Source organism: Coregonus clupeaformis, chromosome 15 (assembly GCF_020615455.1).
Source record: "Coregonus clupeaformis isolate EN_2021a chromosome 15, ASM2061545v1, whole genome shotgun sequence".
Classification (NCBI taxonomy): domain Eukaryota; kingdom Metazoa; phylum Chordata; class Actinopteri; order Salmoniformes; family Salmonidae; genus Coregonus; species Coregonus clupeaformis.
The window spans coordinates 51335849-51357542 of NC_059206.1; the positions used below are offsets into that span (position 1 = coordinate 51335849).

General features: G+C 44.6%; 1 protein-coding gene across 5 annotated transcripts in view; it reads right to left on the reverse strand.

Annotated features, from left to right (window-relative positions):
• The window catches only part of LOC121582859 (spermatid perinuclear RNA binding protein), a 123877-nt gene that overhangs the window by 25768 nt on the left and 76415 nt on the right, over positions 1 to 21694 (reverse strand). For all 5 annotated transcript variants that reach the window (XM_041899003.2, XM_041899004.2, XM_041899002.2 and 2 more), the window contains 5 exons: positions 8866 to 9203; positions 8415 to 8580; positions 6065 to 6209; positions 1931 to 2025; positions 1305 to 1400 (listed from right to left, as the gene is read on the reverse strand). In XM_041899003.2, the coding sequence (XP_041754937.1) occupies positions 1305 to 1400; positions 1931 to 2025; positions 6065 to 6209; positions 8415 to 8580; positions 8866 to 9203 (840 nt within the window). The remainder of the gene's footprint in view (positions 1 to 1304; positions 1401 to 1930; positions 2026 to 6064; positions 6210 to 8414; positions 8581 to 8865; positions 9204 to 21694) is intronic.

Sequence of the window (21694 nt, forward strand, 5' to 3'; positions counted from 1 at the left end):
GAATGCTGTGGTAGCCATGCTGGTTAAGTGTGCCTTGAATTCTAAATAAATCACAGACAGTGTCACCAGCAAAGCACCCCCACACCATAACACCTCCTCCTCCATGCTTTACGGTGGGAAATACACATGCAGAGTTATCCGTTCACACACACCACGTCTCCCAAAAATCTCACATTTGGACAAAGGACACATTTCCACCGGTCTATTGTCCATTGCTCGTGTTTTTTGGCCCAAGCAGGTCTCTTCTTCTTATTGGTGTCCTTTAGCAGTGATTTCTTTGCAGCAATTCGACCATGAAGGCCTGATTCACACAGTCCCCTCCGAACAGTTGAGGTTGAGATGTGTCTGTTACTTGAACTCTGCGAAGCATTTATTTGGGCTGCAATTTCTGAGGCTGGTAACTCTATTGAGCTTATCCTCTGCAGCAGAGGTAAATCTGGGTCTTCCATTCCTGTGGTGGTTCTCATGAGAGCCAGTTTCATCATACCGCTTGATGGTTTTTGCGACTGCACTTGAAGAAACTTCTTGAAATGTTCCGTATTGACTGACCTTCATGTCTTAAAGTAATGATGGACTGTCGTTTCTCTTTGCTTATTTGAGCTGTTCTTGCCATAATATGGACTTGGTCTTTTACCAAATAGGGCTATCTTCTGTATACCACCCCTACCTTGTCACAACACAACTGATTGGCTCAAACGCATTAAGAAGAAAATAAATTCCACAAATTAACTTTTAAGAAGGCACACCTGTTAATTGAAATGCATTCCAGGTGACTACCTCATGAAGCTGGTTGAGATAATGCCAAGAGTGTGCAAAGCTGTCATCAAGGCAAAGGGTGGCTATTTGAAGAATTTCAAATATAAAATATATTTTGATTTGTTTAACACTTTTTTGGTTACTACATGATTCCATATGTGTTATTTCATAGTTTTTATGTCTTCCCTATTATTCTACAATGTAAAAAATAAAGAAAAACCCTTGAATGAGTAGGTGTGTCCAAACATTTGACTGGTAGTGTATGTTTGGTCTGAGACACCAGTATATGTTTGGTCTGAGACACCAGTATATGTTTGGTCTGAGACACCAGTATATGTTTGGTCTGAGACACCAGTATATGTTTGGTCTGAGATACCAGTATATGTTTAGTCTGAGATACACATTACATTGTTTGTGGAGTATTCAACAATACTAGTATGCTGGAGTTTCTTATTTTTCTAATACAATGCCTTTTCACGGGGCGACTGGAAATAAGCTAAGTGAGCGAACTACAGTACAGACAGACAGACAGAGACAGACAGACTTACCCATCCTTTCAGCGGCTCCCAGGCTGGTAATCTATTGCACATGTCTCTCAGGATCCTGAGGATGATGACACACGACTTCAACCCGTTTACTCTGGCCTGGAGTCGGAGAAGAGAGGGAAGGTAACACTGATGCTTACACACACTACCAGAGGAGTGCAATAGACCCACATTCATATTTAGCTAGCGCAAGATTTGATTTGGCTTAGAATAATGCTGTACAGACTGTCACTAGAGAATTGGTTGAATTATAAACTTGAGGAATATTAGTTCTAGTCTGCAAATAAAGGTTTGGTTGAGAGAGGAGAAAAAAGGTTGAAGGAAGCATATGACAGTCAGGCAGGTTTCGAAAAAGCCAAAAGAAACAAAAGTGTAACAATTGCTTTTGTAGCCTCATATCTCTCTGCATGTAGGCTATTATACTACACAGAGCATGATTGAGCGATTCAATGAATGAGTCATTTTTGTATGAGATATTTTATTTATTTTTTATTATAGTTTGCAGATAGCTGCCATTTCAAATAAATTATGTATTTTGATTAATTTATTTGATTCATTCATTCATTAATTTTCAAGTGATCATAAGGCTACAATAACAATGGAGAGGTTAAGTAGAACTGAGAGCCAACCTGGAACCATTTGGCATGTCGCAGAGCCGCCAGGGCCACCAGGCATCTGTGCCTGTCCAGCATGTCTGCAGGGTCTGTCAGCTCAACACCCTCCACTGGTGAAATAAGAATGGGATATATATATATATATAACATAAAGTAGAACACACACACAAGTGTGTGTTTGAGATCGACTGTATTGCAGTCGACTACTGACCGACTACTGACTCTTCGACTGACCACTCATTGTAGAACAGTCAGTCTGCGGTCACCGACTGCGATATAGTCGATCCCGAAGACGCCCAGACACATACATTCCTAATCCCAAATCGAACCATAGCCCATACCTCCAAGACGTATGATCTAGGAGGATTGGAGAGGTGTAGGTAAGTGTACGTTTTCAGCATATTGCTTACATCTCTGCAATCTTCTCAGATCAAGCGAAGTGCCTAGGGTGTAGGGGCTAGGGGTCCATTTGTAATTGGGCAACACACACGACAGAGGGACACACACGTTGACCAAGGCAAAGTTCTGTCAGAGCACAGCGAATGATTGGCTGAGGATGAGCATCCTGATGATCTGATTGGCTGTGTCAGATTAACAGAGATTAATGGGATTGTGGTGTAGTTGCATGAGAAGAGCTGTTCAGTTAGTTAGAACCTCCATTCCTTCTAAAGTATCTTAGAAGAGCCATCCACATTTCCAGAACAAAGTAAGATAAATATTCTCAATAATTTTCATATAATTAAAAAAATATATCCTGTTCACTGCCACCCATATTTCCAGGACATCTATTTATATGATCAGACAAAATGTGTCTGGGACACCAGGCAAGGCTAGGGTTATTATGATAAGTCAAAAGCACTTGTTATTTCAGAATAATCTCATTACAACGAGCATTAGTAAATTCCACTCCATTCCTCTCCATGCACTCAAGCAGCAGGTCCGCAACAGGAATCTTTATGTGTGTGTGTGTCTGTGTGTCTGTGCTCAGATGCATCTGGAGTGGATTATTACAATGCCTCCACAAAGCAGAGAGCAGGGGAAATAGTCGCAGCGCTCTCTGTACTCAATGTTCCAGAGAAACTGGCCCATAGCTTGATGAGTGCAGAAAAGAGAAAAACAGACCTAAAACTATATTCTAATCATAATATCTGCAGCATTTGTCCTGCTACTTTATCATACAGCAGGCCCAGGTATTGTACCAGCTTCAGTACACTGAGTATGGAGCAAGGAAAAACAGGGCGACTCGTATGGATTAATAAAGTAGCCTACCATTTTTCTAGACCATACTGGTTATCTCTCCTGCCATTCCACTGTTCAACACCCCCAGCTATGTAGCTACTGCACCAGCTCCTCTACCCTCTGTGTGGAGTGAGAGGACAATAGTTTATCATCGCTACATGGGGCCACTCAAGGCTTTACACAGGTTAATTTCACTCACTCCAATCTTCTCCTTCCCTCTCTCCCGATCTCTCTCTCTCTCTAACCCTCTCTCCTCCGTTCTCTCTCTCTCATCATCTCTCCTCAGTCAGACCACTCTACTCAGCTACACACCGAGCTCTTGTTGAGGTTATGAATGGCTCTTTGAAATGGATTTCAGTGCTCCAACCAACACTTACAAATACAGGTTTATCCAACAGAAAGCGTTAACTTGTCGTCTTGAGACAAATTCAAGGTTTGTTTTGCCATATCTAAATCTGGTTGAAAATAAATCACTACCCTCCTTCACATGAATGATTGATTATGAATTACATTACGGAACAATTGTGAAATCTATACATTGATCTGAACACATCAAATAAGAGAGCAGTAGTATAATTGATCATTCCATTAAGGATGAAAAAAGCTGTGTCAGAAAGGGCACTTATTGAAACTTGACATTGTTACATTCTGCACCGTAATAAGTTCGATAAACATTGCCTAATAGCATATATAAAGCATTGCCTATCGATCTTAATAGAATATATACAGCAGCAGTGCATATCTATCTATTGCAATGGAGTGGCTCTCAATGCAGCTTGCCATCCAGAAGGGATATTAGATATCCAGAGGGCAATATTAGACTTTTGAAATGGTCACGTTCTTTTAGCTGAGTACAGACAGCACTGGGACTGATGGTGGGTTCATACAAATGACCATCCAGGCAAGGCACAGCGGGTGATATTACACTCTTAGATCTATGTCGAACAAAGGTCTGCTGAGACCAAAACATCACACTTTGTTTAATCTTTATATATATATATATTTTAATTATAATGGAGAGAGTGTCGTGCCTCATCTTCTAATCAACGGTACTAGACTCTGGAGCTGGCCATGTTCTTTAAGCTATGTACAGACTGTGTACAGACACACTACAGACAGAGTACAGACACACTGTTTACAGACAGCCACCCAGACTGATGCAGCCTGGGTTCATACCAATTGCTGTGATGAGTTCCTGTTGCCAATGAGTTGCTGTGTGATACTGAGCCGTTCCTCACTGCGACAGGGCCCTTGACCCGCCCCTCGCTCGCTGGAAATACGACGGGTACGGGGGGGATAGTTCCCCTTGATCTACAGCCGCCCCCGTGTCATCTCTCATCTCTCACTCAGACCTTACTGTCGAGCAGGATAGACCAGCACCACGATGGATGGGTGCGTTCCTGGCTCCGCTATTGATTTGTCGGGTCTAGATTTCTCCCTCTCCCTCGCTGTCTGAGTATGGAGCCCTGGTCAAAAGTAGTGCACTATATAGGGAATAGGGTGCTATTTGGGATGCAACCCCTACCTCACGCCCATCTCCTCTTCCCGATTACAAACACACCACACTCCCCTCCAGTAGGCTACCACAGACAGAGGAGGATAGATAGGACAGTAACTGCTGCCATTTTATAACCCTTTTGAGGGATGTTATTTAGCAATGGTTCGGCACTCACAACATCACTTTACAGTGGACAGCTTGTTGTCTCAAAGTGAGAAACAACCCGAGTATGTGAAATAGTACAAGAGATGAAGGAGGAGTGAGAGAGATGGAGACTGTGATGGCGAAAAAGAAAGAAAGGAATGTGGTGGTTGGGTGTCGATCAGGTCCGTGTTAGTAAGACAGAGGACAAAGATGAAGTTGAAGTACTCAAGATCACACTGGTCTTTTCTGTATGGTTTCTTTGGTCTCACGCGAACCTCATCTTACTTAGTCATGGTTAGTGAGGGCCCAGGGAGACGGAGAAGATAGACAGATAAACAGAGAGGGGGAGATGATAGACAGAGAGGGGGAGATGATAGACAGAGAGGGGGAGATGATAGACAGAGAGGGTTAGAAAGAGGAGCGGAAAGATAGACAGTGGTGTGAAAAAATTTATGCACTCACTAACTGTAAGTCGCTCTGGATAAGAGTGTCTGCTAAATGACTAAAATGTACATGTAAAAATGTGTCTTATCTGCAGAGAGAACGTGTATTCTAGGGTGGGGCTATGACTCTGCCTTGTCCTGGCCCCCTCCTTCTCCCAGCCCTGTGGCTGTTTGTTTAGCCAAGAGAGGCCCATGGGTCAAATGTGTAGTCTTGGTGTTGACCATGATACATGCTACAGGGCTGCTGAGGCAGCATAGTAGGGTGAAGAATCACTTATGACCGCAACTAAACATTTACCACTATTCTTCTGGCTTTCAGGAAAACACGTCAATACAGATTTGAGACTACATGAGCCTTGAGCCTAATATTGCCCAGACTGCTGGATAAATGACGTTATGTTACAGAGTGGTGTGTGTGTACGTGCACACTATGTGCAAGGTTTGATAAAGAGGTAGTGTAGAGGGAATATGGCGTCTTGTCTTATGCATGTATTGTCTCCCCAAGCCAGGAGGATTGGAATACAGGCGTAGCTTGGGAGAGGGCCATAGAACATGGATATATTTTCTGATCAAAGCTTACTGTGTCCCAGTGTAGTGCTGCTAACAACACTAGTGCTGCTGCTCTCTGCAGTAGCATAAATCATACACACACACACGTGCGCACAAACATGCGTATGCAAACCTACACACCTCAATACCTCCCCCTCTATATCCCTCTTCCATGCAAAGACACTCTTTTCATTTCCCCCCTAATCCGTAGGAGAAAAAAGACAATAGACAAACATAAACACAAAAACAGTAGCGACACAGACGTGAGTGTGTTACCTTGTTCGTCCGTGTCGCTGTCCTCTCTCATCTGTGGGGAGGTGAGGGTGACCTTCAGGGTGAGTTTTGGCTCCGTCGTACTACACACCAAGATGGCCGCCTCTGGTACACAGCGCTGCACCTCGTACTTCTCCTCGGTTAACTTCTGTTAGGGGTCAGAGATCAATAACAGCAGGCGTTAGAGGTCAAGGGTTAAAGGTCACAGCCCGGACAAACTGCAAACCCTTGGCTTGGGTCATGACAATCTCGGCTGTGAAAGCCGTTAAGAGCAAGGCCAACCACCAACAGTACATTTCACACACAGGCACTTACGCACACACACACAAACCATCAGAGACGATGCATTTACAAAGCAGATTATGAGAAGAGATAGCGAGAGGGAGAATACAAACAAATAAAGAAAAAAGGCTCCTGATTGAAAACAACATTGTTTGATGTGGAGGCTGAAAGCTGCTTCTGTTGCTATAATCCCTTGTATTAATACCAGCCACACAATTACAATGTGCATGTCCTTTTTATGCATTCTTCCCACACACACACAATGTGTGTGTGTCAGTCCTTTTTATTAATTATTCTCTCATACAACGGGAATCAATTACCCCTGGCCCCAGTGATCCGGCTTAAGATCAGATGATGAATTTGTGTCAGCAGCACTCAGACAGCCATACACACTGATACACACAGACACAGACACACACACACACACACACTGACACACACACAAACACTGACACACACACAAAGATACATAAACCCGTGCACAGACATAAACACACACAAACACACTATCAAAGATACATAAAAAAACACACACACACACACACACACACACACACACACACACACACACACTCAAGGATACATAGCTAGTGTGTTCAGTGTGAGGCTGAGGTTGACATGGTGTGGCTGTTTAACTGTGCAGAGAGCCACACAAGACCAATCTGCATTCCATTAGGATGTGATTTAAAGCACAGGGATCTCGGGGCACTGGGATGCATGATTACCACGCATGACACTGCCTGACTGGATGCCTCTGACTGGCTATTTAACATGGAGGGGGCACGCAAGGGGCGAAAGGGAGAGGGGGCCATGGGAGAAGGGGCCATGGAAGAGGGGGAGAGAGGAGATGGGAAGGGGTTGGAGTAATAGGGCAGAACCATAAATGTCCCACAGGTTTCACACAACATTCCACTGACACATGGGAAAACGTCCAAAAATGTAGCTTTGATATGGCTATGGATACGAGCATGTGTTAAAATGGAAATGTAGGCCTCAATGTGATGTGGTCCTCTGTAGCTCAGCTGGTAGAGCACGGTGCTTGTAACGCCGAGGTAGTGGGTTCGATCCCCGGGACCACCCATACACAAAAATGTATGCACGCATGACTGTAAGTCGCTTTGGATAAAAGCGTCTGCTAAATGGCATATTATTATTATTATTAAATCAAGGCCAAGAAAATGCTGAAATGGGTGTACTGTGAACTCTATACCAAGCTATATGAGACCATATGTTGAGGAGAAACAGGTATGCTTGGGATTAGGAAGTATACAGTGGCAGTTCCTATAAGTATACCTGTTTATGTAGCTAAGGTTAACCTTGACTACATGTATGCTCACGCAAGCATGTGTTTGTGTTTTCGCCAGACAACGTGACCGGGAAGATTTTAATTGACCATCCATTTGACAAATGTACCGGACCCATTTGCATTGGGTGCGTAACCCATTAGGGTGTCCACCCACGGTGCTCAGAATGACAGAAATCACATTTAGATGATGGTAATTCATCTTAACAGAACATGCAACTCCTGTAATACACTTGAATGGTGAATGGGTGAGGCGCTTCAATTACCAGTTGAGAAATAAAAAGAGTAGCTCTTTTTAACTGTGGTCACAAAAAAATCTAAAAACACTTGATTGCATTTACAATTGTTGCGCAATGACTGCGCTTATAAAAGCACGTTTCACTCCAGCTGCAACAAGCTGTTAGAGGAGCTGAAGCAGCAACTCTAGCGCTGTCTGACAAGTGATACTCCGCTCAAAATAGGTTCTGTACGCTGTGCGCATGTGATACATGACGACTAATGAAAATACACAGACCCTAATTTCATTCCACTACATTTAGCAAATTCATCTATAGACCGATAAGCATGACGGCCAAATGTATTTACATCGACTGATATTTCCATGAATTAATAAAAAGCATTCTTTTGCAAAGGGAATGTTTTTACTCCCGGTCAATTTGGCCGGCAACAATTGTCGGCTTTTCATTTATTTTTTTGGGGCCAAAAGCCCTAACGGAAACCCTGGTGTTTGTGTGTACTGCGTGCATGCGTCTCTCTCATATCTCTTACTTGTATCTGCAGGGGCAGGTTATCACATACAGTGCACAGCAGTGTCTCTGTGGGTTTATCTCTACACATCAGCACCAGCTCCAGGTCCATGTCCTCTTTGATGAGCAGACCTTTAGCCACCAGGCCGATCCTCATCACCCCACACAGCACACCTCCACTGGGCTCCCTGAAGATAACAGGCAGCTGGGTTACACTCAAAACATTGAATTGGTTAACTAACCAACTAACTGACTAACTTACTAAACTACATCAACTGTACTACTACTTAAGTTATTGGAGAAAACAGATAAATATCAAGTCGTCAATAGAATTCCATAACATCAAGAGTCAGAATTTCTCAATACCTGAAAAAAGAAAAGAACCAATACACATTCCTGTCTACCTGGCAGACACGCAACACAGCACCATAGGCCTATATCCCAGCATGCATCAGTTAGAACCAAAACCCCACCTGCTGCTAATGTCTGTGCAGTCATCTGGGCTGGCGCTGGGACTAACGTTGGGGTCATCGTTAAGGTCGTCGTCATGGTCAGCACTAAGGTCCTCTGTCATTGTGCTGTCTGTGGGGTTCGGCTGGCCGTCTGTCTGGCCGGCTGCTGCGTCTGCCTGGCTGTTACTCTGCACTGATTGGACATTGCTCTGGTCTATCCAATCAGAGACGTGTTTGAGGGCACCCTCCACAGTGGACACCAGGGTCTGGACCGCCTCCAGTTCAGACGAAGATGGGTAGATGGTGGAGTGTTTGGCCATGACGTGACGGTCATCATTACCGAATGAACGGAAGGACCTCTGTAGGGAGTGGGGGAAAGAGAAGAGGTAAAGAAAGAAATAAAGAAAGAAAGAAAGAAAGAAATAAAGAAAGAAAGAAAGAAAGAAAGAAAGAAAGAAAGAAAGAAAGAAAGAAAGAAAGAAAGAAAGAAAGAAAGAAAGAAAGAAAGAAAGAAAGAAAGAAAGAAAGAAAGAAAGAAAGAAAGAAAGAAAGAAAGAAAGAAAGAAAGAAAGAAAGAAAGAAAGAAAGAAAGAAAGAAAGAAAGAAAGAGAAAGAGAGAGGAGGGAGGAAGGAGAGGGAGTTAGAAACACAATGAACAGAGAACCCTCACACACCCACACCCAACAAACACAATACACAAATCTATAGGGCACACACTCACTCCCATACACACACACCCCTCTCTATTTCCAAACTATTTCTCTATTTTCTATTTCTTGCAAACACAGCCGTCTCGTTAGTAGTTCCAAGGCCACCTCTGGAGAAAAGCATTCAGCAGCATATTAAACTTTAATCAATCAAACTCACCTCAGCTTCTACGGATGGCCAAACAAACGTCTGCCCAGGTAACATATCCTCTAACAGCCCTGTCTGCTCTGCTCTGTTCGCACCCTGCCCTGTGCTGTGCTGTGCTGTGTCCTCACCATGCCCTGTGCTGCTCTCTCTGCAACCGGCCATATTGTAGTTACATTCACATTTACATTTACATTTTAGTCATTTAGCAGACGCTCTTATCCAGAGCGACTTACAGTTAGTGAGTGCATACATTTTTCATACTGGCCCCCCGTGGGAATCGAACCCACAATCCTGGCGTTGCAAACGCCATGCTCTACCAACTGAGCTACACGGGGCCCTGTATGGAGAGGCCACCACTGGCAGCTTGAATTCCATTTGCACGCACACACACACCTCTCACCAAACCCCTGTCAAACTGAACTACCTCCTGACATAGGGCCGGGGCGGCATTAAAATGCCTGTCAGCACTTTTGATCTTTCAGTCTGTGTATCTGCGTGTGTGTGTGCGTGTGTGTGTGTGTGTGTGTGTGTGTGTGTGTGTGGTTAATGCCTTCAGAATATGAAGAGAAGTAATCAGTGATGTGTTGTGTTGGATTTGCCCCATACATAACGCTTTGTATTCAGGACACCAGCGGAACCCATCCAACTTGAAGGAGCTGGAGCAGTTTTGCCTTGAAGAAACTGGGCAAAACTCCCAGTGGCTAGATGTGCCAAGCTTATAGAGACATACCCCAAGAGACTTGCAGCTGTAATTGCTGCAAAAGGTGGCTCTAACAAAGTATTGACTTTGGGGGGGGGGGGGGGGTGAATAGTTATGCACGCTCAAGTTTGCTGTTTAAAAAATATATATATATATATTTAGCATCTTCAAAGTGGTAGGCATGTTGTGTAAATCAAATGATACAAATACCCAAAAAAATCTATTTTAATTCCAGGTTAAAAATAGGACAAATGCCAAGGGTGGTGAATACTTTCGCAAGCCACTGTATACAAATACACAATAATGTCAAAGTGGAATTATGTTTTTACAAATTCATTAAAAATGTAAAAGCTGAAATGTCTTGAGTCAATAAGTATTCAACCCCTTTGTTAAATAAGTTCAGGAGTAAAAATGTGCTTAATAAGTCACATAACAAGTTGCATGTTTAACATTATTTTTTAATGACTACATCATCTCTGTACCCCACATATACAATTATCTGTAAGGTCCCTCAGTCAAGCAGTGAATTTCAAACACAGATTAAACTAGGGCTTGGGCGGTATACCGTACTTTAGTATATACCGGTATTGATGCACGGACCGGTTTGGGTTTTACTTGACCTTCTATAACGGTATTTTAATGTTTGGTTTGTTAAATGTGATATACCATGTGTTACGTAATTTTTTTATAGTTTACACCTTTACTTGAGTCATCTCTCTCCCCTCTCTCTCTCTCCATGCCGCTTTCCACACAGACTTAACCACGCCCCCGGTCACTCAAGGAGCGCATTTGTTGTTGCTTGACCACAAGACACTTACGTTCAGTCTGCATGGTCAATGCAGCACATGCAACAGTGTTGATGACAACGATGTTGTTTCCACTTTGCTTCTTAATATAAATCCACAAGCGTCCTATAATTACACTATTAGTTTGTGTTTCTTACATCTGCAAACAGCTAGTTTTTCTTTTCTTAGCAGGTTTTAGCTAAATCGTTTTAGCCGTTAATGCTAATCGCTAGTTACCTGGCTAAAATGTCTAAAAACATGTTTTCACTTTGTCATTATGGGGTATAGTGTGTAGATGGGTGTGAAAAAAATCATATTTAATCAATTTTGTATTCAAGCTGTAACACAACAAAACGTGTAATAAGTCAAGGGGTATGAATACTTTTTGAAGGCACTGTATGTGTTGCCAGCAAATGTATCATCCTTATGGGTGGGACATCAATTTAAAGCCAATGACAGCCTCCATCTGATGGCAGCGACCCCACCACCTCACACTGTCAGCCACCCCTCCTAAACATCCTCAATCAAGCCGAGTTCAATTCCAGCCTCCCCCTGACTCACCCACACTGCTAAGGGGGAGGAGGGGGAGGAGGGACCAGCAGTGCTGGGGGAACTGGCCCCATTCTCTTATCTATTACAAATTCATATCTATCTACATAGCTGGGTGAGACAACCACATATCACAATCGCAGCGGGTACGTAGATTTTCCCTCAATAAAGTAGCAAAGGCAGTGCTAGTAGGAAAATACATTTATTTTAAATAAAAACATGGCTCCTCTGCTCTACATCAAATCCTTATGTATATCAGAATCCACTCTGTTCGTGCCATTTGGTGTAGCCTAACAAGTTTGACAAGTTTAGCATGACATGATTGATATCTTATCTTCTCAATAACATTAACGACATATTTAAAGTCAGTATTAATCGACGACATGTCATGTTTTATCACCATCCCGTACACGTTTTACTCTATCCTCCTCACCCAAACACTGCTTGTGTCCTGACCTTTAGAGTAGCAGAGAGGATGACATGTCGCTCCTTACTATCAATCCTCTAGAAATCACTGCCACAGCAGAACAGAAGTAGCAAACTCCAGCCTAATTTACACTGTGACATTTTCCAGAGGACAAAGGTAGTAGGACAGAAACAGGACTGCTTACACAAAGGTCAACGGAATTTTTGTTCTAATCAGGAGTAACACTGCAACCTTTTCATTCCATCCCCATTTGGGTGCACATGCTGCTTTAGTGTTTTTCTTTTCTAAATGAAGAGGAGAGGCTTTAGTGTGTGTGTGTGTGTGTGTGTGTGTGTGTGTGTGTGTGTGTGTGTGTGTGTGTGTGTGTGTGTGTGTGTGTGTGTGTGTACGTGTGTGTGTTTGTGTGTGTGTGCGCGCATGTGCGTGCGTAATTCCAGGGGCGTGATACAGCATGTATAGCGGAGGTCAATTTTCCTGCTCTACCATTAGTCTCCATTCATACACTCTAATATTATATCACAGTGTGTGTGTGTGTGTGTGTGTGTGTGTGTGTGTGTGTGTGTGTGTGTGTGTGTGTGTGTGTGTGTGTGTGTGTGTGTGTGTGTGTGTATGTGTGTGTGAAGTGTGTGTGTGTGAAGTGTGTGTGTGTGTGCGTGCGTGCGTGTCTTCCTGCTCTGTACGGTGCTGTGTTTAACAGGCTCCCAGTAGTAGAGTTTATGAGGCGTTTCTAATGTGAGCCGTAACAGTTATAAAACACTATAAAACATCAGTAAAAGCTGAAGGAACCCGGGTTTAAGGGCCACAAAGGTGTAATGTAGGTGGTGGCAACCACACGCTGCAGGTAAATCTGCTGCCTTTATAATCTGATACCTACTTTACCAGCTGGCTAGGCTAGCCTCATGTGATGGGCTTCTGGGCTTTTATATTAGACACAGGGATGGGAACCAAGATGATAATTCTACTTACACACAAACACGCACACACACACTGATTACTTGGTGAATGAGACGTCGCTGCAGCGCAATGGCCCTGCATGAGACTAATGAGTTTCAGCTACCTCGCGGTGACACACACACCATCTCGTAGCACACGCTCGGTTTATCCCACCTCGTTGTCACACACACACTCCATCTCGCACACACTCCATCTCGAAGACAGCTGTCGTCGTCAACCACCCCGCCCTCCCGCCCGCCATGAGTCCCAGAGGTCCCTCATCCAATATGTTACTGAGACATCTATCCAATCACAGGCAGGATGAGGAGTAATGAATTAGAAATTAGTTTACTATCACAGAGGATTGAAGAGCACACCTCCTGAGACTGAAAAATTTGCTGAAATACAGGAATTTTGCTCAATTTTAACACACTGAAACTTCAAACTGAATTTAAAAAGTACAATTTAAACTTTAAAATAAGCTTTATTCTTGCACTTCATAGACGTGGCATAAATAATGTATAAGGAGGAGCTACTTATGTAGAAGAGCCTGAAAGGGCCTTAAATGTTTCCCCCACAACACATACAGTAATATTGTCAACAACAGATCCTCTACATTAGACAAGTTTAATGCCTTTTTAACAGAGTGTTGAAATAGTAGTCCACTGGGAGTCGTCACCACTTGGTCACACACAATTATTTTTTTCACTGTCAACTATCTACACACACACACACACAGCCACAGACACATACACACAGCCCTGTCAACTAGTCTGGTATCTATAGCACACTGGGGACAACTGTCAACAATCTACTACACACAGGGGAGGGGACTGGTCTCAGTCTGACTAACTGGCTCTGGATTTGGGATGTCCTGTCCCACAGCCCACAAATATAAATAACACACAACCACACACAACTACACACAACCACAGGTGTGAGTGAAGGGGAGGTTAGAGGCATAAGCTTAAGGTAAAAGTAAACACTGCAGCCATTGCTAGCTAGCCAACACTACCAGATAGCAGTACTGTAGCAACTAAATACAATATCATTTTAGTCAATGAGAATTTTGCAACGTAAAGCTTCACTTTCTGAACATTCGAGATGTGTAGTCCACTTGTGTAGCTAGCATGACTGACTTTGTGCTAGCTAGCCAACATTTAATTATTTCTGCGTTATGAAAGGAACTAGACACGGACATGAATGATCTGTTTAGTGTGTTAACACACTATTGGTAGTTTGTTGTAACCAATTATTGGTGCTAAACCGTGTTTTATTGGATGCTAGCATGCTAGTTAGCTATGGCGTCATAGGATATGGTGCCCTGGGCGGTTTTCACGGAAGAATACTGTACCAAGTTAGCTAGCTGAATAAACTAAGTTAGAAAGTTATTCCTAGAAAACATTGAACCGCTGTAGTTTACAACAATTATAATTTCTAAAGTGGAAGTTGGGAGAGTTATATTTGAGTGTTTCAGTGAAAGGTAAGTGAGGGAGGCCCCGCTCTCTCGCTTCCCCAGATGTTTAGTTAATTTTATTCCGATCTCTTTTGCATTATTGTAGCCTTTTCTGTAGCCTGTCAACTATGTGTCTGTCTATCCCTGTTCTCTCTTCTCTGCACAGGCCATACAAACACTTCACACTGTGTGGCTGCTGCAACTCTAATCTGGTGGTCCCTGCTCGCACGACCCACGTGGAGTTCCAGGTCTCCGGCAGCCTCTGAAACTGCCGTTCTGCAGCCAACAAGGCAGAGTTCCTCTCAGCCTATGCTACCCTCCAGTCCCTCGACTTCTTGGCGCTGACGGAAACATGGATTACCACAGAAAACACTGCTACTCCTAAATGCTCTTTCCTTATCTGATCATGTGTTCTCACATACCCCGAGAGCATCTGGTCAGCGCGGCGGTGGCACAAGAATCCTCATCTCTCCCAAGTGGACATTCTCTCTTTTCCCCCTGACCCATCTGTCTATCTCCTCATTTGAATTCCATGCTGTCACAGTCACTAGCCCATTCAAGCTTAACATCCTTATCATTTATCGCCATCCAGGTTCCCTTGGAGAGTTCATCAATGAGCTTGACGCCTTGATAAGTTCCTTTCCTGAGGATGGCTCACCCCTCACAGTTCTGGGTGACTTTTAACCTCCCTATGTCTGCCTTTGACTCATTTCTCTCTGCCTCCTTCTTTCCACTCCTTTCCTCTTTTGACCTCACCCTCTCACCGTCCCCCTCTACTCACAAGGCAGGCAATACGCTTGACCTCATCTTTACTAGATGCTGTTCTTCTACTAATCTCACTACAACTCCCCTCCAAGTCTCCGACCACTACTTTGTATCCTTTTCTCTCTCGCTCTCCTCCAAAACTACTCACTCTGCCCCTACTCAGATGGTAATGTGCCGTCGCAACCTTCGCTCTCTCTCTCCCGCTACTCTCTCCTCTTCCATCCTATCATCTCTTCCCTCTGCTAAATCCTTCTCCCTCCGATCTCCTGATTCTGCCTCCTCAACCCTCCTTTCCTCCCTTTCTGCATCTTTTGACTCTCTATGTCCCCTATCCTCCCGGCCGGCTCGGTCCTCCCCTCCTACTCCATGGCTTGACGACTCATTGCGAGCTCACAGAACAGTGCTCCGGGCAGCCGAGCGGAAATGGAGGAAAACTAGACTCCCTGCGGACCTGTCATCTTTTCACTTCCTCCTCTCTACATTTTCTTCCTCTGTTTCTGCTGACACAGCCACTTTCTACCACTCTAAATGTCAAGCCTCTGCCTCTAAACCTAGGAAGCTTTTTGCCACCTTCTCCTCCCTCTCTGTGGATGACTTCGTCAACCATTTTGAAAAGAAGGTTGACGACATCCGATCCTCATCCATTAAGTCAAATGACACCGCTGGTCCTGCTCACACTGCCCTACCCTATGCTTTGACTTCTTTCTCCCCTCTCTCTCCAGATGAAATCTTGCGACTTGTGACGGCCGGCCGCCCAACAACCTGCCCACTTGACCCTATCCCCCTCTCTTCTCCTAACCATTTCCGGAGACCTTCTCCCTTACCTCACCTCGCTCATCAACTCATCCTTGACCGCTGGCTATGTCCCTTCCGTCTTCAAGAGAGCGAGAGTTGCACCCCTCCTCAAAAAACCTACACTCGATCCCTCCGATGTCAACAACTACAGACCAGTCTCCCTTCTTTCTTTTCTCTCCAAAACTCTTGAGCGTGCCGTCTCTAGCCAACTCTCCTGCTATCTCTCTCAGAATGACCTTCTTGATCCAAACCAGTCAGGTTTCAAGACTGGTCATTCAACTGAGACTGCTCTTCTCTGTGTCACGGAGGCTCTCTGCACTGCTAAAGCTAACTCTCTCTCCTCTGCTCTTATCCTTCTAGACCTATCTGCTGCCTTTGATACTGTGAACCATCAGATCCTCCTCTCCACCCTCTCCGAGTTGGGCATCTCCGGCGCTGCTCAGTTCTAGGCCCTCTCCTATTCTCTCTATACACCAAGTAACTTGGCTCTGTCATATCCTCACATGGTCTCTCCTATCATTGTTACGCAGACAACACACAATTCATTTTCTCCTTTCCCCCTTCTGATAACCAGGTGGCGAATCACATCTCTGCCAGACATATCAGTGTGGATGTCGTATCACCACCTCAAGCTGAACCTCGGCAAGACGGAGCTGCTCTTCCCCGGGGAAGGACTGCCCGCTCCATGATCTCGCCATCACGGTTGACAACTCCATTGTGTCCTCCTCCCAGAGTGCAAAGAACCTTGGCGTGACCCTGTACAACACCCTGTCGTTCTCTGCTAACATCAAAGCGGTGACCCGATCCTGCAGGTTCATGCTCTACAACATTCGCAGAGTACGACCCTACCTTACACAGAAAGCGGCACAGGTCCTAATCCAGGCACTTGTCATCTCCCGTCTGGATTACTGCAACTCGCTGTTGGCTGGGCTCTCTGCCTGTGCCATTAAACCGCTACAACTTATCCAGAACGCTGCAGCCTGTCTGGTGTTCAACCTTCCCAAGTTCTCTCATGTCACCCCGCTCCTCCGCACACTCCACTGGCTTCCAGTTGAAGCTCGCATCTACTACAAAACCATGGTGCTTGCCTACGCAGCTGTGAGGGGAACGGCACCTCCTTACCTTCAGGCTCTGATACTTCACCCAAACGAGGGCACTACGTTCATCAACCTCTGGCCTGCCAGCCCCCCTAACTCTACGGAAGCACAGTTCCCGCTCAGCCCAGTCAAAGCTATTCGCTACTCTGGCACCCCAATGGTGGAACAAGCTCCCCCACGACGCCAAGACAGCGGAGTCACTGACCACCTTCCGGAGACACTTGAAACCCTACCTCTTTAAGGAATACCTGGAATAGTATAACAGTAAATCCTTCTACCCACCCCCCCCCACCCACCCACCCATAAAAAAAAGGGTGGTTGTCCCACTGCCTATCCTAAGTTGAATGCACCAATTTGTAAGTCGCTCTGGATAAGAGCGTCAGCTAAATTATTTAAATGTAAATGTAAAACAGGGAACTGTCCCTCACTTGCTTGCTGTGTTGAACCAGTCTCATCAACAGTCCAGAGACACTCATTCAACTATATCTACAGGCAAACCACAAACGACCACTATCACAGCTATAGGTCGTGTGTGTGGTTAAGGATATGAATCGGGTGTGTGGTTAAGGATATGAACTGAAGGTGAACCACAGTGTACCTGTGTGTAGCCTATACAGTGCATTCAGAAAGTATTCAGACCCCTTGACTTTTTTCACATTTTGTTACGTTACAGCCTTATTCTAAAATTGATTCAATAATTTTTTTCCCTCATCAATCTATACACAATACCCCATAATTACAAAAAGCATTGAAGGTCCCCAAAAACACAGTGGCCTCCATCATTCTTAAATGGAAGAAGTTTGGAACCACCAAGACTCTAACTAGAGCTGGCTGCCCGGCCAAACCGACTGAGCAATCGGGGGAGAAGGGCCTTGGTCAGGGAGGTGACCAAGAACCCGATGGTCACTCTGACCGAGCTCCAGAGTTCCTCTGTGGAGATGGGAGAACCTTCCAGAAGGACAACCATCTCTGCAGCACTCAACCAATCAGGCCTTTATGGTAGAGTGGCCAGACGGAAGCCACTCCTCAGTAAAAGGCACATGACAGCCCGCTTGGAGTTTGCCAAAAGGCACCTGAGAAACTAGATTCTCTGGTCTGATGAAACCAAGATTGAACTCTTTGGCCTGAATGTCAAGCGTCACGTCTGGAGAAAACCTGGCACAATCCCTACAGTGAAGCATGGTGGTGGCATCATCATGCTGTGGGGATTTTTTTCAGCGGCAGGGATTGGGAGACTAGTCAGGATCGAGGGAAAGCTGAACGGAGCATAGTACAGAGAGATCCTTGATGAAAACCTGGTCCAGAGCACTCAGAACCTCAGACTGGGGCGAAGGTTCACCTTCCAACAGGACAACGACCGTAAGCTCACAGCGTAGACAACGCAGGAGTGGCTTCGAGACAAGTCTCTGAATGTCCTTGAGTGGCCCAGCCAGAGACCGGACTTGAACCCGATCTAACATCTCTGGAGAGACCTGAAAATAGCCGTGCAGCGATGTTCCCCATCCCACCTGAGAGGATCTGCAGAGAAGATTGGGAGAAACTCCCCAAATACAGGTGTGCCAAGCTTCTTCGCATCATAGAAGAAGACTCGAGGCTGTAATCGCTGCCAAAGGTGTTTCAACAAAGTACTGAGTAAAGGGTCTGAATACTTATGTAAATGTGTTATTTCAGTATTTAATTTTTTTAGACATTTGCAAAAATGTCCAGAAACCTGTTTTTGCTTTGTCATTATGGGGTATTGTGTGTAGATTGACGAGGGGGGGGGGAAATGATTTAATCCATTTTAGAATAAGGCTGTAACGTAACAAAATGTGGAAAAAGTAAAGGGGTCTGAATACTTTCCGAATGCACTGTATATCTGTGAGAGATGACACTGTGTACATGAGGGCTTGACATTCAGGGCTGCCAGCTGGCCCGGGGAGGTTTTGGAAACCCTCTGGGCCAGTCGATCATCCCGTCAGTGGCCCGCTTGGGCCAGTGAAAAAAACATTGTAATAAAGATATATTTTATCCTGAGTGGCGCAGTGGTCTAAGGCACTGCATCGCAGTGCAAACTGTGCCACTAGAGATCCTGGTTCGAATCCAGGCTCTGTCGCAGCCGGCCGCGACCGGGAGACTCATGGGCGGCGCACAATTGGCCCAGCGTCGTCCAGGGTAGGGGAGGGAATGGCCGGCAGGGATGTAGCTCAGTTGATAGAGCATGGCGTTTGCAACGCCAGGGTTGTGGGTTCGATTCCCACGGGGGGCCAGTATAAAAAAAATATGTATTCACTAACTGTAAGTCGCTCTGGATAAGAGCGTCTGCTAAATGACTAAAATGTAAATGTCTATATAATTGATTTTAAAACACTGATGAATTCCGGAAGCTGTTAGTTCGTTATGTCCATTACTTATCACACGCAACGCAAGCCACACACATATACAGTGGGGAAAAAAAGTATTTAGTCAGCCACCAATTGTGCAAGTTCTCCTACTTAAAAAGATGAGAGAGGCCTGTAATTTTCCTCATAGGTACACGTCAACTATGACAGACAAAATGAGAAAAAAAAATCCAGAAAATCACATTGTAGGATTTTTAATGAATTTATTTGCAAATTATGGTGGAAAATAAGTATTTGGTCAATAACAAAAGTTTCTCAATACTTTGTTATATACCCTTTGTTGGCAATGACACAGGTCAAACGTTTTCTGTAAGTCTTCACAAGGTTTTCACACACTGTTGCTGGTATTTTGGCCCATTCCTCCATGCAGATCTCCTCTAGAGCAGTGATGTTTTGGGGCTGTCGCTGGGCAACACAGACTTTCAACTCCCTCCAAAGATTTTCTATGGGGTTGAGATCTGGAGGCCACTCCAGGACCTTGAAATGCTTCTTACGAAGCCACTCATTCGTTGCCCGGGCAGTGTGTTTGGGATCATTGTCATGCTGAAAGACCCAGCCACGTTTCATCTTCAATGCCCTTGCTGATGGAAGGAGGTTTTCACTCAAAATCTCACGATACATGGCCCCATTCATTCTTTCATTTACACGGATCAGTCGTCCTGGTCCCTTTGCAGAAAAACAGCCCCAAAGCATGATGTTTCCACCCCCATGCATCACAGTAGGTATGGATGCAACTCAGCATTCTTTGTCCTCCAAACACGACGAGTTGAGTTTTTACCAAAAAGTTATATTTTGGTTTCATCTGACCATATGACATTCTCCCAATCATCTTCTGGATCATCAAAATGCACTCTAGCAAACTTCAGATGGGCCTGGACATGTCCTGGCTTAAGCAGGGGGGACACGTCTGCACTGCAGGATTTGAGTCCCTGGCGGCGTAGTGTGTTACTGATGGTAGGCTTTGTTATTTTGGTCCCAGCTCTCTGCAGGTCATTCACTAGGTCCCCCGTGTGGTTCTGGGATTTTTGCTCACCGTTCTTGTGATCATTTTGACCCCACGGGGTGAGATCTTGCGTGGCGCCCCAGATCGAGGGAGATTATCAGTGGTCTTGTATGTCTTCCATTTCCTAATAATTGCTCCCACAGTTGATTTATTCAAACCAAGCTGCTTACCTATTGCAGATTCAGTCTTCCCAGCCTGGTGCAGGTCTACAATTTTGTTTCTGGTGTTCTTTGACAGCTCTTTGGTCTTGGCCATAGTGGAGTTTGTAGTGTGACTGTTTGAGGTTGTGGACAGGTGTCTTTTATACTGATAACAAGTTCAAACAGGTGCCATTAATACAGGTAACGAGTGGAGGACAGAGGAGCCTCTTAAAGAAGAAGTTACAGGTCTGTGAGAGCCAGAAATCTTGCTTGTTTGTAGGTGACCAAATACTTATTTTCCACCATCATTTGCAATTAAATTCATTAAAAATCCTACAATGTGATTTTCTGGATTTTTTTTCCTCAATTTGTCTGTCATAGTTGACGTGTACCTATGATGAAAATTACAGGCCTCTCTCATCTTTTTAAGTGGGAGAACTTGCACAATTGGTGGCTGACTAAATACTTTTTTTCCCCACTGTAGCCTAGTTTGAGATAATCTGTCGGGCAGAGAGATCGCGCAGCTCTCAAACAGCTGCTTGTTGAAGATCGACAGCGGTAGGGGTAAGAAAGCCGTAGGAAAGATGCTCCAAGTTATGATATATACAGGTAAATGCCAAGGAAATAATGGGTATGCAAACCAGGTATTTCAAAAGCTAAAAGTCTTGGTTGAATATTTGCGATGCGCAATTCAGTCATCATGGAATAGCCTACCTTAAAAATCTGACAACATCGAATGTTGGTTTCAACTTGGTTTTCCATACAAGTGTTCCATAACAAAGGGAAACCTGTTTTCTGCTTGCTTTTTCCTGATACATGATACAATAACCCCTAAATAACTCTTCAACATCTCAAATGGCGAGACTGACTAGTTACCACTTGGACAGACTTCATTAGTGCATTTGTGTCGGGAGCATGGAGTCTATTTAGTCAGGCAATGCCCACATTATTCTGACATATTTTA